The sequence below is a fragment of the Lactuca sativa genome, chromosome 9 (assembly GCF_002870075.4).
Source record: "Lactuca sativa cultivar Salinas chromosome 9, Lsat_Salinas_v11, whole genome shotgun sequence".
Lineage (NCBI taxonomy): Eukaryota > Viridiplantae > Streptophyta > Magnoliopsida > Asterales > Asteraceae > Lactuca > Lactuca sativa.
The window spans coordinates 211,734,005-211,752,466 of NC_056631.2; the positions used below are offsets into that span (position 1 = coordinate 211,734,005).

General features: G+C 36.4%; 2 protein-coding genes across 3 annotated transcripts; both read right to left on the reverse strand.

Annotated features, from left to right (window-relative positions):
• Positions 1-9,401: 9,401 nt before the first annotated feature.
• On the reverse strand, positions 9,402-11,305 carry LOC111899049 (uncharacterized). Of its 2 annotated transcripts, XM_042898255.1 has the most exons (5): positions 11,152-11,268; positions 10,915-11,079; positions 10,135-10,435; positions 9,855-9,976; positions 9,402-9,753 (listed from the first exon to the last, which is right to left on the reverse strand). In XM_042898255.1, the coding sequence occupies exons 3-5, from the start codon at positions 10,409-10,411 to the stop codon at positions 9,577-9,579; spliced, it is 576 nt and encodes a 191-aa protein (XP_042754189.1). In that variant the 5' UTR covers positions 10,412-10,435; positions 10,915-11,079; positions 11,152-11,268; the 3' UTR covers positions 9,402-9,576. The 2 variants fall into 2 exon arrangements, with proteins under 2 accessions (XP_042754189.1, XP_023750705.1); XM_023894937.2 differs by lacking the exon at positions 10,915-11,079 and having other exon boundaries at positions 11,152-11,305.
• A 4,454-nt stretch (positions 11,306-15,759) lies between these two features.
• LOC111899048 (uncharacterized) lies at positions 15,760-17,345 on the reverse strand. The gene is made up of 2 exons (XM_023894936.3): positions 16,781-17,345; positions 15,760-16,662 (listed from the first exon to the last, which is right to left on the reverse strand). Exons 1-2 carry the CDS (start codon positions 17,177-17,179, stop codon positions 15,865-15,867), a joined length of 1,197 nt encoding a protein of 398 aa, XP_023750704.1. The 5' UTR covers positions 17,180-17,345; the 3' UTR covers positions 15,760-15,864.
• Between the last annotated feature and the right edge of the window lie 1,117 nt (positions 17,346-18,462).

Below are 18,462 nucleotides of genomic sequence, written 5' to 3' on the forward strand. Positions count from 1 at the left end.
CTTAAATGCCTAAAAGCAACGTTTAAGTGTGACTTTCTAGGCTTATGCATGAACTGAATGAGAATATGAACACTATACGATATATCTGGCCTAGTAATAGTAAGATATATTAGTTATTGTAATATTCATTATTCAGGTAAATCACAATTTTGACCTTTAATATGAAATTTTGTTGCAATAATGGTCCCATGGCCCCATTAGTGAAACGCGCCACTTTGATGTTACACTTGGTGTATGTTTTGGTATGCTAGACGTATGTGGCAAAGTGCAAACCCTAATTTTTAGGGTTTGAGCACTATTTAAGCATCATTAAGTCCCTTAAGACTCCTTCTGTAACACCCAGATCCTCAGGTATTGATAAAGATATTTCGGTGTGGATTTTTGGAGGACCTACTCGGCGAGTTGGCTTCCCAACTCGTCGAGTAGTAGCGGGTTTGGACGCGGGGGTTTAATGATCTACTCGTCGAGTCCATTATGGTACTCGCCGAGTAGATGCTGGCAGATGAAACCCTAGATTCCAGGGCCTTGCACCCTATTTAAAGGGTCATTAGCCTCCCTTGGCCTCCCCTTTACAGCTCCATACCTCCTTAAAACCCTGATTCGAGTGTGAGTGTGTTCTTGGTGATTTTGAAGCTTGAAGGAGGGATTTGGTGAAGGAATCACTTGAGGAATCAAGCTAGAAGAAGCAAGGGCTCGTGGGGATTCTAGATCTACTTCTGTGGAGAACTTTCTAAAGGTATTAAGCTATCTCTTGGCTCATTTCCACCCAAAACCCTCTTGTGCATGGATTCTAAGAAAGGGCTTTTGTGTTTAAGCCAAGATCTGAAGTTGTAACTTCAGATCCTCCTTTTGGCCTTAAGATGCATAAAGTTATCAGTTGAGCTTAGCATGTACCTTCCCTCAAGTGTATTACCCCATTCCAAGCTTAGATTTGCTATTTTAGGGCCTTAAAGCCTTGCATGCACGTAAAGTTTGCAAATTTACATGGAAAGCATGCCTCAGGAGCCTAGATTTGCAGTTTGGAAGCTTTGCATGGCTCAAAAAGGGTCTGTATGGATTGAGATCTGAAAGGACTCGGCGAGTCACAGGGGGTGACTCGGCGAGTCATTTGAAGGCAGGCATGGACTCGCCGAGTTGGATGAACAACTCGGAGAGCCCAATGAATTTTGCCATGAACTCGGCGAGTCGGATGAAGGTTACCTAGAACTCTGCGAGTTGAAGGAACAACTCGGCGAGTCGAGTAGGATTTCCCAATGGCTGGATGTTCGTAGACGTGTCGAGTGTCAAGCAAGGGAACTCGACGTATGACCTTAGATTATCAATCAAGACTGTATGAACTCGACGAGTCGCCTCGATGAGTCGGCGAGTAGATGATATTCTGGGAAACTCAGCGAGTTACTAGTTGTACTCGGCGAGTTAGGGTCAACATGGACAGTTGACTTGACCTTGGTTGTAGTTGACCAGGATGGACTTTGGGGAAATGACTGGATATTGTATGACACTTTTTAGGCAGTTGCGTGGAGCAGCCCGTGGGGTACATTTGGTCGCAAAGTGTCAGTTCAACATTCGTGACAGGTGATTCTTCTCACCATACCCATGGGTCTAAGGCACCAAGGCCGGCCCATTATGTTTTTATGACATATGTGGTAGATATTTTGTGTGTTGTTATGTGATGGCATGTTATGCATGAAGACCCCGGGGGGAGCTCGTGGCATTGGATGTAAGACCATGTGGGGTAGCCCATGGCAGTCCTAGGTGAAGACCATGTGGGGTAGCCCATGGCATTGGATGTAAGGCCATGTGGGGGAGCCCATGGGAATCCTAGGCAAAGACCATGTGGGGTAGCGCATGGCACTTTCTCAGGTTTCATGTATGCATGGCTTACGTGATATATGTGTAGCTTTTAAAGCTAACAGGATATATGATATGTGGTTTGTGTGTGTGGTATGCTCTGGGAAACTCACTAAGCATTTCACTTACAGGTTGTTGATTGTTTCAGGTACTTCAGAGCCAAAGGGAAAAGGCAAGGCGTGATGACGTGGCGTGCACTCTACCTCTCTTTTTGTGTGATGGGACTATCTGATGTTTTCAAAAGTACATTGAAATTGTAATAATTATGATTTGGAAAACAAATGGTTTGTAAATTATGAGTGATGGGAATTTTTTGAGTAGTTAAAAATGAAAAAAATTCTTGATAAAAATTGGGTCGTTACACCTTCCCTCATCAGCCTCTAGTCCTATTTTGTACCTTGCAAACCCTAATCCATCCTTGTGAGCATCTTTGATCCTTAGAGTGTATTTTTGTGTCCTTAAGGAAGAAGAAAGAAGTCGAATCAACTTGGAAGATCAAAACATCTTGGATCCATAAGTATCTTGCCCTCAAGCATTATTTGGTGGTATAAAGTTCAAACCTAGATGCATATTTGCTTTGGATCTTGCTAGCTCTTATGTTTTTGCGCTTTTAGTCCCATAATCTTGGTGTTCATGAGTATGGATTATTGTAACCCATAAGGTCTTTCCTTTTAAGTGTTTTTAGGTACTTAAAACCATAACAATGTGATCTTGGTCCCTTTCTTTTCTTCATGCTTGAGATATGAGGTTTTGGTTTGTGAAATAAGTTAGGATTTAGGTGTTGGACCCTTTCTAGCCTTAGAAAGTCATAAAGTTGGAAAATTTATGATTTTGAACGTTTTTGGGAACTAGATATGGGTTTTGGAAGAATTGTCTTAATAGATTAAGCACTTAATAGAAATGAGAAGGTGGCATCCAAGTACGCTGCGCGTACCTGGTCGAGGCCCCATTTTCTGGCCGAGAGAAGTGCACTACACTGGGCGTATTAGCTGAGTACAATGAGCGTACTCAGCCTAAGTTGACTTTTTGACTTTTGACTTTTTACATTTGACTATGATTTTGACCAAGTTTGACATAGGGATATTTTGGGTATTTTGAGAAGTATTTTGAGACTAGGTCATTGTTGTATATGTGACATATAGAGTCAGTTGTTGGAGACATGATCTGTTCAACTATCTTTTCAGACTATGATGTTAGTTTTCCTTACTGTACTCATGGGTCGAAGGCACCAATGCCGACCCACAAGATTACGTTTCCTGGTATATTGGATTGACGTTATAATGATTATATTTTAGATCAGTACATCTGTATGATTACTTGTGTTCACTAAGTATGTGTTAGATTGGTAGATCTGTATGATTACCTGTGTTGCTGGTTATTGATTGTTATTGTATATGTCGACACTTTATGTTTTGTTAGGTTGAGGCAGTCCTCATTTGTGCTGAAGGCCAAGACACCCGGGGAGGTCCCGATAGACTGAAGGCTTATGAGGCGATCCAGGCCAAAATCATGGAGAGCGGTCTAGATAGTTTGTAGGCCCTTGAGGTGATCCAGTCATACTGAAGGCTTATATATGCATGATGTATGTGTAGTGGTTGTGTGTGGTACTTTGGCGGAACTCACTAAGCTTTGTCTTACAATTTAAGTTTCATGTTTCAGGTACTTCAGATGATCAGGGGAAAGCAAATGTGTGATCGTACACATCCTTCGATGATATATGTGGGAGATTTTGTTACATTATGGTTATGGGATATTTTTATTTGATACTTGGTTTTTGACTTGGGTTTTGTTTGAAGACAAGATTTTACTTTATTAAAAATGAAAAAAAAAATATCGTGATTTTGGGATGTTATAGTTTTCATATGAGTTTATGAGACTCGGTGACATTAACTAGCATGTTATCACTTTTATCTAGACCATCTGGTTTTACTACAATGTTAGCTTCTAAAGGTGTTTTAACACGTTTGCATCAAAGCATACCAAAATCATACAAAAGTTCAAGATAACATTCACAACGAGAAAAATGGGCCTCTGAGACTAAAAATTTAAAGACTGATTAATCAGCCCTAGATAATATTTAGGACTTATTTCAATGTGTTAATCATTAGAGACTGAACAAACCTATTTGTGACAACCCGAAATTTCTATTATGTACAACATATCAAGTCAATAGAAGTCAGAACAGTTACTGTTAATTTTCAGACTTTTTGGAATAAGTTTGAGTATTCTATGATTAACACTTTAGAAGATACCAGGAGAGAAGATGACCTAGGATTTATTGTGCAACAATAAACTTTCAAAACATCAAAAGTTTAGAGTTTACGACCTAAACAAGGAGTTTACGGTCGTAAACCCTAATGGGAAGTGGTATAAAAGTGACACTTAGTTATTTTTATCACTTTTCCAACTTTCAAGATCCAAATCTCAAACTCTCTCAAGTATCATCCAAAACTTTCTTCAAGATCACCACCTAGTAAGTGTTTCTAGCCCTTTCAAGTTAATATATCACTTAATCTAGTGAATTAACACACTTCTATCCATGAAATCTTTCCAAAAGGTTGAATCTTCAAGTTTCACCAAGAACACACACTAGTGTTCTTGGCCTTTTGGTACCTTTCAAGCTTCTAACCAGTAAGTACTCCTACCCTAGTGTATTGTAAAGCTTGTTATACTTCCATACATCAAAGAAACACAAAGGAACACCAAGATCAAAGGTGTTTACTGTCCAAGAACTCCTTGAACCGTAAACCCTTCTTAAGGTGCCAAAATGTCCCTAGCCCTTTACTAAGCCTTGGTAACTTGCATAGATCCACTCCTTAATGTGTATAAGACTTGAAAACATGAAAATACCATAATCCATATGGATTTACGGTAGTAAACCCAAAAGGAAATGGTCTTGGGGCGTAAACACCTCAAAGGAGGGAAATGGTGCCCTAACCTCTTCCAAAGGCTTAACCATCAAGTAGAAATGCTTCAAAGAACTTGTAGAACCTAAAAACAACTTATGGTCAAAGAGTGACGAGTTTACGACCGTAAACTCATGAGTTTACGACCAGGTGATGGTCACAAAACTGTAAACTCCAAAGGAGTTTACCCTTGAACCCCAAACACAATAGCAAGGTCCTATAGCACTTAGATGCAATCCTTATGACTTGTAGCACTTATATAAGGTGTTTTACATGCCTTAGGATGTCTTAAATTTGTCAATTAGTGGTTTAAAGTCTAATTGGATACATATATGTGTGATTATATGTTAACTAGGATCATTGGGTGTGAACAAGTCTTCACTTAACACCTAGCAATCCTACATCATTCAGTTCATCCAAACCACCATCTACAGGTGAGTTCATACCCCTTAATCAATGTTTTAAATGATTTTAAATGCTTTAATGGGGGGGGGGGGGGAATACAAGTAGAAAACAGTATGTTATAGAATCAATCACATGTGATTTATAACTGTGTTTTCAACCAACTGATCTCACATACTTCAAAATTTGACGCATGAAATGGTTTTCTATCTTAAAATACTTTGTTATCAAATGAATTACTTTTGAAATGTTTTAAGAAATGAAATCAAGTCATTGTTATTTATTGTACAAAACTCTTAAATGTTTTACAAAACCTCTTTCAAAACCATATCTATATACTTAGCTCTTACAAAAATGTGTATTGATATGATAACATTCATTCTTTGTTCAGTTCCCACACTCTTGAGTAGTAAGGGTGTATAAATCTTCTTGGACATCAATTACCTTCCAGTAAACTATTATAGGGATAGTTTAGGGGATACAAAACATTATTCCTATTACAAGGAATTACACCAGAGTCAGTTCATTCATAAGTCTATACTAAATGCTATATGAAGAGATACACTTACCTGGATCCTCTTACATGGATACACTTACATGGATACTTGTACCTAGATACTATATGATGAGATACTATTACATATTATACGTGTAGATTAGTTCTGTCTATCCTAGTACAAAAGGATACTATACGGGACTAACCATTCCGGAACCCAACTGTTAGCAACAGAGGTAATGAACATATACGGATGCCTACGGTTAATACTTATACTAGGGTACCTTTACGGGACTAACCATTCCTACACCCTGCTGCTAGCTATAGAGGACAATGAACATCTACGGATGTTCAAGGTTAATACCTTTTCGGCAGTCGCGATGTCGGGTTTATCCTAATACAAAAGGATAATACTTATATGGCTATATTTTCCCTATTACTTTTATTTTGTGATACATTCACATAAACAATGAAGTAGACTATATATTGTAAATAGTAGTCACACGAGGGAAAAACCATCTTTGTTACTTTCAAAACATTCAGGTCTTGGTAGAAGACTACTTTTATACTAGTAGGAAATATGGAATTTTCTAGGGTTTTCACACTTATATCAAATGTTTCATTCAAAGATTTACATGACATTCATAAAAGCTTTCCAAAACAGGGTAATGACACTTAAATACTTATGAATTCATCAGCTTTATGCTGATCTACACTTTCAAAATAACTTGTATTCTCATGTCACCAGTAGACAGGTACGATGACCAGGTTTTGAGAAGACGGAGCACAGATAAGACTCGTCTTTTATTTTGATTTCATATTTTGGTGTCTTATTACTATCAAAGAACACACATGTATTAAAACTTTACTTTTAATGCAATGGATGATGTTGTTTGCTTGTTTACTACTTTACATTGTTATGATACTTTACATGACGTCCTCCACCCCTGAATGTTTCCGCCGTTCTTGGTTTTGGGGTATGACACTATTGGAGACTGAAACTTAGTCCCAGTTATATTTATGCGAAATTACATTGGAGGGTAACTTATTGGAGACTGAATTTCAGTCTATGATATACATACTTAATTTTTATATTAGAGGGAAATCTATTAGGGACTGAATTCCAGTCCTTAATAGATTTGTGTTGGTTTTCATTTTTGAAGAAACTTATTAGAGACAGAATTTCAGTTTCTAATAGATTTGCACTGATTATGATGTTTGAGGGAAACTTATTAGAGACAAAATTTTAGTCTCTAATAGACATGTATTACTTTACATTCAAATGGACACTTATCATGGACTAAATTTTTTGTATGTGACACTAATTAACATGTCATGAATACCATGTATCAATGATTGATATGTTAATCACGAATACTAGTCAAAGGGATATTTATTAGGGACTAAATTGCAGTCTCCAATCAGCATGGGGACACTTATAAATAACTAAATTATAGTATCTAATATTATCAGTGAGTTCTTGATACCATAAATCAAAGACTGATGAATATGTCCCATATACTATTTAGAACAACACTTCTCATGGATTGAATTTCAGTTTCCTATAGACACACATCATCTTATATTTCGAGTGACACTAATTAAAGATTAAACTTTAGCACATGAAAGATTGAGACTGATTAATGAGTCACACATGTTGTATATTAAATATTGATGAGCTTTAGTCTCTGGTAGATATGTATCCTATTTGCATGGACACTTATCGATAATCGAATATAAGTTTCTTATAGACATGCAACATATTAGACACACAGCCACCACCACCCTGTTGCCGCCACCACAACCACCTTAAACTAGACATGTCAATGGGTCGGGTATTGATCATTGTCGATCCGCTCCACTTATGACCCGCCCCAATTAATATATATATATATATATATATATATATATATATATATATATATATATATATATATATACTAGTTTATAACCCGTGGGAACCACAGTTATAAAACTAATGAAACTTTTATAGTAAAAACTACAAATTATTAATAAGTTAATTTAAATAAATTATCAATTTAAAAGATATTTTTTATTAGTTATGTGAAATTATAATCATTGATTCAAATAAATATATAAAATTAATTTTTAATATATATTAAATATTTTTTATTTGTGAATTAATGAAAACAATAATTTAAAATTTAAAATAGAATGACATTAATGATGAGGTCTAATAAATTTAAAATGAAAAACTAATAGATTGACAAGTGGCAACACATTAATTAAAATGTCTAATATGATGACACATGGCAAAAAAGCTACTATTTTATTAGTATACTAGTTTATAACCCGTGAAAACCACGGTTACAAAATTAATTAAATATTCATGGTAAAATGTCTAATATTATGACACTTGACAAAATAACTACACTTTTATTAGTATATATATATATATATATATATATATATATATATATATATATATATATATATATATATATATATATATATATATATATATATATATATATATGACACAACAAAATATACAACTCAATGTCTAAGTAAAATGTGATTTTTATTGTATTAGACTTTGAGTATTAATTAGAGTAAATTACACGAATAGTCCCTATGGTTTAGAGTAATTTGCGCGTTTGGTCCTTAACTTATTTTTTTTTTTAACTCGGAAGGTCCCTACTATTTGTTTTTGTTACGCCCTTGGTCCTGTCTTCCCTAAAAAGACAATTTTGCCCTTTGATTTTTTGATTAATTTAAATAAACACCCCCAATCTCATCCCCTCACCTTACCTTAAATACCCCACTATTTTTCTCGTATTTAACTAATAGTCTTTTTAGGTAAGATAAAGACCAAACGTGTAACAAAAACAAACAGTAGGGACCAAGCGCATAACAAAAACAAATAGTAGGGACATTCAGAGTTAAAAAAATAAGTTAGGGACCAAGCATGCATATTACCCCAAACCATAAGGACCATTCCTGTAATTTACTCTATTATTTGATATACATCTTGTTTAAGTAGACATTTTATCCTTTTGAGAAATATTACTTTGTGGAACACATAAAAATTACAAAAAATTAATGTTATAAAAGGGTCGGGTTAATGGGTCGGATATTCGTTGATTCGATGGATACAGGTATGGATTCGACTATTCAAGATCATGAAGGTTATTGGAGCGGGGTGAGTCATATTTTGATTTTTTTAAACGGGTTTGGATTAATAGTGATTCGTCCCAAACCCGCCTCATTGACAGGTCTACCTCCAACCCCTCTACCAACACCACCATTGCCGTCTCCGTCACCACCACCCCCACCATTACCTCCCCCCTCCTCCACCTTTTCCACCATTACCTCCGCTACTACATCTACCGTGTACAAGGGGATCACATGAGTCATATAAGGGCTCAAGGGGATGCCATGCACAAGCATGAAAATTTTCTTCATTGGTTTGTCTAACAACTATATGGTCAAAGGGTGAATCATACTCCATAACCACAATCTCCCCCAACGAAGAGCTTTCACTTATTCAAGTGTGTGGAGATACAAACACACATATCCAATGAACCTAGTTGGCAAAATGATCACATAAAGTAAATATTGAACCAAAGCATCAATAGTTGACAGAAAGATGTCCCTCAGCCAAAGTTTGCGAAAGTTTTTTAGTGTTCAAGTCCCACTTTGGACAAAATGTGTAGATTTAGGAGTAGAATATTATGTGTATGGGTTAGCCTTAGCCGTTTTTTTATTAAAAAAAAAAAAGTAAATACGGAAACCTTGAAGTAGGTGAACTTATTCTCCAAAATCAAGATAGAAATGAACAATTTGATATAAACCAAACAAAATCTTTAGAAAATTACTCGAAAGGCTACACTTCTAGATCCTAATGTCCACGTCATCATCAAACGTATCTAGAAACTTCCAAACATTCAAATCAAGCCGTCAAGCCGTCGTACCCATAGCCGCCTTTTTCTTGTCTTCCTCAATCTGTTCCAATTCAGCCAGTCTTTCAGCCCATGCCCTGTCTCTTGCAACTGCAGCCATCTTTCTCTCTATCCTCGCAATCTTTTTCTTTCTGTTGGCTTCTTGCATTTGCACCTTTCGTTTCTTCTTTTCCGACTTTTTATCATCAAAAAAAAAAAAAACCCAAATTTAGCTTCTTCTTTTTTATTAACCTTACGGGTTTTTATTAATAAATAAATGTGTATAATATATGATACCAATATGAAGGCATGGCGTTGTTTTATTCGCTTTTTTTCGTTTCTACGTTTAAAACTTCCTTCATTTGGTTGATTTGCAGGAATTGGTTCACCAGGAACATGTTTAACCCAAGCATAAGGCCCTACATTTCCACAAATGATCAAAAGAATTAAAAAAAAAAATCAATTCAAACATGATCATGATCATGGAATGTAATAACTTATTCCATTCCATTCCATTCCTCCATCATTCCATTAAGTTCAGAAATGCAACCACAAAATGTGAAAATTACACTATTACCTTTAGGCTTCAAGCTAGCCCTTTTCCTACGAGGCTTATCAACAGGCCTTCTTTTTGGGAAACGGGTATCTGTTAGACTTTGGATTGCCCTTACTGATGTGGGCCCCCAAAACAGGTGGCTCTTGTGGATTGACCTAAAAAGGGGGTGCAGCTCATTGTTGTATGCAGCAGAAAACAATGGTTTAGTTAAAGGGGATGAAGTGGTTGTGATAGAGCGAGATAAAATTAGGGTTCTTGACACAGGTCGGATTATGGATCTTATTGCCCCAAAAAGCATGATTGATTGATCACCGATTTAGATCTGTTGGGTGTCAATAAAATGGAATTTTGTCATTAGTTTGGTTTATTCCCAATAAAACTTATTATTTTTACTTATATAATGGAAGCAAATGAGAAAATGCTTGCAAGAATACTTGAAACAAAATAATAACAGAAGCAAAGAAAGAACATGGAAGAAAATGCATGATACCCTAAATTTTTATAGATAAAATGATTCTATTTCTTTTCTCACATTCATCATGATTTGTGCAAGCATAAGAGTTGCTTTCTAAAGTTTCTGATAAATCAGAGAACAGCAAGTGTAAGTCTTTTTTGATATAAACAAGAAGGCCTAATCAAAGAAAACGTATAGCATATAACAAAATCATATCTGGGCCGATTACAAATAAGACTACACCTACATTATAAAAATTACAAATTCATAATCCACTATACAGATTCAAATTCCAGATACCCTTCAGAAAAATCGTATAGAAGGTGTGGGGGTAGAAGTTAAACTACCTCATTAACCTAATATCTTAATCGTGGTTGAACTTAGAGTAAATTCATCGTTTCGATTAAATTCTCCAAGCTTCATAATCGGCAAGCAAATCATAAAAAATATTCAATTGATTGGATGCATAAATAAAAACAGAGAGGAGATTGAGGACTGATCTTAACGGGGATCTGGAAGAAGCAAAGTCGAAATGAGCTGAAGAATCGAGAAAATCGGAAATTGAATCGGCCACAGTGATTTACCTGGTTCGAGAGAGCAGCAGGTCGAAAATCGAAATGTGAGCGACCTGAGGAAACTAGTAGACCGATGAAAGAGAGGGCTTATGAAATTTTAGGGTTTAAAATGTAATGGAAATATAGAAATCCAAAATAGGTATTTTACATGGTAGTACTTTGCTACCAAACAATTAATCAACTAAATAATGCAAATGAATTTTGATTTTATGATTAGAGAAATTAAATATAGAATATCATTGAAAAAATTGAGTAAATTACGTATTTTATGGTTTGGTCAAAATTGAACGTTTGGTCTTTTTTTTTTTTTTTTTTGCATTCGGATCGTCCCTGTGGTTTGATTTTATTGCATTTTTCGTCCTTATGGTTTGGTCAAAATTGCACGTTTAGTCCCTAAGTTTATGTATGTATGGGACGAAAAATACAACAAAATCAAACCACATGGATGATTCAAGTGCAAAAAAAAAAAAAAAAAAAAAAAAAAAATTAGGAACCAAACGTGTAATTTTGACCAAACCATAGGGACGATTTCAGTAATTTACTCTTGAAATTTTTAATTTCTCTTATGACTATCCATGTACATTCCAAATTTATTTATTTTTATCCTATTATATAATATATTTTGATCATTTTAACAATCATTTTTATAATTAGAATTAACACAAATGTCCAATAAGGATTTAAATGTATAATACAATTTAGGAGGTATATAGTGCACATATATAAATAATGTGAGTTTGATCATACAACGAAAGATGAGGTCAAACCCACTTTGTGAGGTTCATGAGGTAAAGCGATTTGCAGTAGTCCTATAATATAAGTACGGGGGAAGGGGCAGATCCCCCGAAGTTTAGGCAGCTCCCTAAAAGCTGTATATAATTTTGGACTTAGAATGCATTGGAAAACATACATGGAATGAAGGAACATCGAAGAAACAAGAAAACTTTAGGTATTCTTAAAGGCGGTGCTAAGCTGGCTGGCCGACAAGTAATAACCTGACAACTAATTGTTGGAAATATGTCCACTGTTAGAGTTATTTTTTGTTACACACAAGATATGATTTAAGCTTAAGATGACAAAAGAGAGATTAGAAGGACTAGTTTGTTAATTTATCATGAGATGATGATATAACTAGAAAATAAAAATAGTTAAGTGTTTTAAGTGTAATTATCATTAATTTAAATTGATAAATATTTATCTCATAAATCAAGGGATAAATATACCTATATATAAGAATATAATTATCATAAAAAACCCTAACCAACTCTCACGTTAGAGTCGACATCGCCTCCTTTTTTTCCCCCTCTCCCTCTTGGCTTTCTCTTCGATCCTAATTTTGAAGATCTAACTATATTGTTTGGCCAATTTTAGGAGATCCTAATTTTGAAGATCTAACTATATTGTTTAGCCATTTTTTGGAGATCCAGGACACTTAAAATGTCTTGATTTTTGGATAGAGCATACCAACAATATGTATAATTGGATTGTTTAGGTCAAATATGTAGGCTCCAAAGACTTTTCTTATGTTTGATGGATAACAACATCTTCTAGGCTCGGTTTGTGTAACAGCCATAAATTTACGCCAAATTTAAACTTTTAATACTAACAAAAGAGTCAAATAGTATTTGTTTTTACAAAACATTTCCAATTCAATTATCATCAGAGTGTCCTAAAATAGATCATGTATGTGGAGCGGTACGGTCACGCCTTCGCCTTCCCTCGCTCTCCTGAAGTACCCGAAACAATAAACTAAAAACTGTAAGCCCGAGGGCTTAGTGAGCTACCCCCAAAACACCAATACCACACTGGCAGAAACCATAGCCATACGAACAATCAAACAACATACATACTGGGCCATCGGCCGGACTGGTCCGCCCTACTACAGTCTATCTGAATCTATCCCGAGCCTTCGGCATGACTGGTCCGCCGCGTGGGCCTACAGTCTCCCCGGACCGCTCAGAGGGTGTGTTGGCCTTCAGCACAAAGCAAGACCGCCTCAACCCAGCCAACAAGTAACTAACCATGTACGCATACTATCATATATTGGCCTGTACACATAGCAAACATATCTATCTCATTGACCATCAATCATAGAGTTTCACTCATAGTTAGAGTATCGACCTAACAGGTCACTAACATACCAATCCTCACAGGCCATATAAGCATAACATACTATCTATCCTGATTCCAATCCAACAGATCAGAATCTTATGCAGCATACCGTAACTACCGATCTCTAGTGTAACAACCATCCTAAACAGGATAAATTCTAGCAAAGCAATAACATAACACCCATCCTAAACCAGGATGAAATCTAACATGGCAATATCAAGGCAACCATCCTAACCCAAGATGTAAACCATAAAGGGTCGGCCTTGGTGCCGTAGACCCTATCGATATAGTGAAGATAACTCACCTCGCAGATGTCGATAGAAATGCGAACTCCAACTATCGGATCACTTGACACTGGCTCCACCACCTATAACCATAGCACAATATACTCATAAGTTCTTACTCTTATGAGACACCCCATAACCTACTAGTCAATCCCTGATCGAGGTCAAATTCCTTGGTCAAGGTCAACAGTTCATGTTGACCTTAACTCGCCGAGTCTTTGAAGCACACACCAACTCGCCGAGTCATCGGGGTGACTCGTCGAGTTCCTTCGAATCCTGATCAGGTCTCAAGGCCACCCATCGAGTTTCCTCCTTGCAACTCGACGGGTATACATGCAAACACGTCCTTGGCTAAAACTCATACAACTCGCCGAGTTGTTCTTCAACTCGTCGAGTTTCATGACCAACTTCATCTAACTCGCCGAGTTGTTCAACCAACTCGTCGAGTTCACGGCTTCCTTCAACTGACTCGCTGAGTTGTTTATCCAACTCGTCGGGTCCAATGCATATCTTCATATGACCCGCCGAGTCGGCTTTGCGACTCGTCGAGTTCCTTCAATCAACTTAACATGCAGACGTCTATAAGCCATGGCAAGGTCCCAAATTGTAGATCTAGCTTCTTTAAGCCTGCTTATCACGTAAAGTTTCTAACTTTACGTGCATGCATTGCCTTACAAGCTCCAAATGCCAAAACCAAGCCCTTAATGGGTGCTCATGGACCAAGGGGACCTTACACTCGACTAAAGCTGGAACTTTATGCTCAAATAATCCAAAGGGGGCCCAGATCTGAAGTTACAACTTCATATCTAGCCCATAGATTGCCATACCAACTTGATCCCCTTTCAAAAACCCTAAAACTCATTCAAAGATGAGGTCTAACTAAAATAACTGAGGGAAATAGACAATTACCTTCCTAAGAGATGTCCACAGAAGAAGAAATCGGATCTCTTCCCAGCTCCTTGCTAAAATCACTTGATTCACCAAACTTTTCCACCAAAAATCCTCTCTCAAACTTCAACACACAAAGGGGCGAACACACACACACAAGATAGAGATGCAAAGGGGGCTGCAAAAGAACTAAGAGAGGCTTGAGCTTCTTTAAATAGGGGTGCAAACCCCGAAACTTAGGGTTTCACTCTCCAGCTCCTACTCGCCGAGTCCAACAAAGGACTCGCCGAGTAGGCCACTTAATTCGCGATCCGACCCGCTGTTACTCGACGAGTAGAGAAACCAACTCGTCAAGTAGGGCTAAAACCCAAAAATGTTTTTATTTAAATTATTACCTGAAAATCAGGGCGATGCAGTTTGGCATCAAGAAAGAGAATGATTGTTGTCTTTTGCTTGATCATTGTCTTGGGGTGCTTCCACATTAGATGAGTTATGTTTTGGGTTCTCCAATCATCCAAAATAATGCAAGGAACTGTTTCAACAAGAAAAGTATTCTCTCTCGTTTTAGGTTTTGTTATATTTACTCATGAACTTGTGATCCTGGTGTAATATATGGTAAAAGTTTTGATTTTGCTTCAATTGTGTTTCTTTCGTAAAAACCATCATATTCCAACACTAACATCATCCAAGTTGTATGCGGGCAGCTTCAGCTTAAACGGTTACATTCACTTTTGCAAAAAACAGTTATATAACCACCAAATTCACAAATTTCGTTGTCCTCATCCTGATTTTTGATAGATGAGTATATTAAATACATACTCATATTTCACTATTTTGGAACTTTCTTACAAAATTAAACTTACATATATTTTTTTACAGAAACAAACTCTATGTTTGAGTGATCATCACGGTTATCCAAAGTTGAATTATTAGTATCTCAATGATTGTAATAATACAATAGAGAAATATCAACACATAAAGTAATATTACACGATCCATGAACAATGTTGATTTGATTATCACTATTCTCTTTTCTACTCACCCATTTCTAACAACATACTACTAGATTTATTGGTTTTTTCTCTAAATTTCAACATATATATAGAACCGTGTCAAAGTATTTTAACATTTTTTTGTTATTAATTGTTTAGTGTTACGAAAGTTTTAATTATTTTTACGGTAAATTTACTTGAATGTCAATATTAACATGACTTTTATTTTCTATAAAGAAATGGAATATATGTTAATAATATACTTAAGTATTAGCCTAGTTTCATAACTATGCATCTTGTGGCCGTTTAAACTAGTTTAACATGAACCATTCGACTTTCAATTCTATTAAAATTCATCTTCTATATATAATGTTACAACAATCATATTAGTAATTTACAGACGACATTGATACTATTACACAAAACGAAAGGTATCGATCATACATTCAAACATCATAACCAGGGTTTACAGTTTGTTGAACATCACCATAGCTCTCCAACTCATCAATATCCTCCGGACTTCCCAAGAACAACGGAAGTCTCTGATGCAGCTTCACCGGTTGAATCGACAGAATCCTGTTCTTCCCGTCTGACCCTTTCCCGCCGGCTTGCTCCGCCACAAAACTCAGCGGATTCGCCTCATAAACAAGCCGAAGATGGTCTCTAGGGTTCATCGCCACTCCACCATACATCAAAGTTCTGTGAAAATCAGCAACCAACGAACAAATATAACGCGCAGAATACTTCTTCGGAAACTTCCCTTTCCCTTGTCTGATTGTATCAATGTATCGCCTCAAACCCTCCGGCCAATCAAAGTATCGTGCATCGTTTACTGAATAGATCTGACCTCGAGGAGGGATTTTAATGTCTGGGTGTGTGAGAACGAAGTCTCCAGTGGAATGATCGAGAGTAAAGGCGTGTGCGCCGGAACCGAAGGTGGTGCAGAGTATGGTGGCGGAGGAGTAAAGAACATAGCCGGCGGCGACGAGGCGATTGCCGCTCTGTAATGAATTCAGCAACGCCTTCTCCTCCGTTGGAAGATTATCGAGTTCTGTTAAGCGATTGTAGATCCCGAAAATGGTTCCGGTGGGGATTGAAGCGTCGATGTTACGAGAACCATCGAGGGGATCTGTTACCACCACAAATGGGGCGTTATCGGTTATCCAAACGGGAGCATCGTCTTCTTCGGAAGCCATAACTGCAACTTTTCCGGAGTTTTTCAAAGAAGACAATATGATTTCATTCTGGGAATATTAAAAAAAAGCATATCATCAATGAAGGGGATTTTAAGAACACGAAACCCCCTAATAATTTGCACATACGAGATCGAAAAATACAGACAGAAATGATTAGTCTACGTACAGAAACAATGTCGAGCGGCTTAGGTTTATCTCTACCGGCGTCCACATCTTGGCTACCGCCGGAGCTTTTTCCGAGGCTGGAATTGACCGGAGAAGCAACGAGAGCTGCAATTCTCTTGAACGCATACTCCAAGTGACTAAACAACACCACCAGATCGTCACCTACGTTCGCGCCTCCCTTGCCGGCGTACTCGGTAATAGTAAGAAACTCACCGGAACTGTTATCCAATTTTGAATTAACCTTAAACCTACCGAAAGTGGAAGCCATACTTGCAGTGCTACGGTGGTTGACGAATTCCGGGAGGATGCGAAGTGGGTTTGGCGGGAATTTTGGTAGGAAATTGGGGGTGAGATTGAGATTTTGTATTGCGGCTGTGATTGTGGTGGTGGGTGATTGCATTCTATGGCTGTGGCGTTTTGGGGTGATGGGTGGAATTGAAAAGGGAACATCTTCGGAATTGATTTATTTTGATGATATTCAAGTTGGGAAATTGGTTTATTTTCGGGGATTTTAAACGCACCCCGATAACAACACAACACATTTATATCAGTCTTTTATATTTTTAATACCATTTTACTATTTAACTTTTACAATCTATAGAATTTTATTTTATATAGTTTAATTAAACATCTTTTTTCCATTGAACAATGAACAATCAATTTATTAAACTCTATATATACTCTGACTATCAATTTGACCAGGGGCGTAGCTACACTATGTGAAGGTGGGTCTTAGGACCTATATTTTTTTCTTTTTTAATACAATAATTCTATATAAAAAAACATAAGGAACTATCATATTTTTTCCATTTCATATATATAATGAACCACCTTGATTTTGGTTCTAAATTCGCCACTGAATTTGACACCGTATTATTATATGTTAATAATTAATTGAATATCAATTTGACACCGTATTATTATATTTTAATAATTAATTGAATGTGAATTAAAAATTCTATCTGGCAATTTCATAATCATGCATTCTCGATGTCCTTAAAACGTTTGAAGCAAAACTAATATTTTCTTGTATTGTTCAAGAGTCAAGACGAGTTGTGTGGATTGGGTGAGGCAAAAAAATTGTTTTTTAAAAAGTAATTACAAGTAATTTTACAAATTGTATGTAGTAAAAGGGGTTTCCGTCTTTCCGAAAGGGTGTTTTTGAAAAAAAAAAGTATAATTTTAAAAATATCTAGTTTAGCTTCAAAATTTAATATATTTTTGATGGTTTCGACCCGTTGGACTTGCTCGATTTTCAATAACCATAATCATATAGATGAATGCTATATTCGTTTGTACCAAAAAAAATTCTTAAAATCGATCTTTATAACCTTCATCAATTGATTCATTATGTCAGGTATAAGGATGTGCGTAGCTCATCCAAAATTGAACACGCGACAATTTGGCTTACTTGTATGAGTTGATACTCCATACGTCGATAAATACGTCGATAAGTCGGTTTTACTGAAACCATGGTATACAATTTGATTATGGTTTGAGGACTAAACCATAGGCCAACGAATCAATATATTTATATTATGTTTTGAAAAGTTGTAATAAAATATGTTTCACATTTATTTAGCTTTTCTTGAGCTCTTAATTATAAATCATTAATCAACATTCAATTTACCAATAACCAAATGATATTGTTCTAAAGATATCAAAAGTTACTGGAAAAGTGCC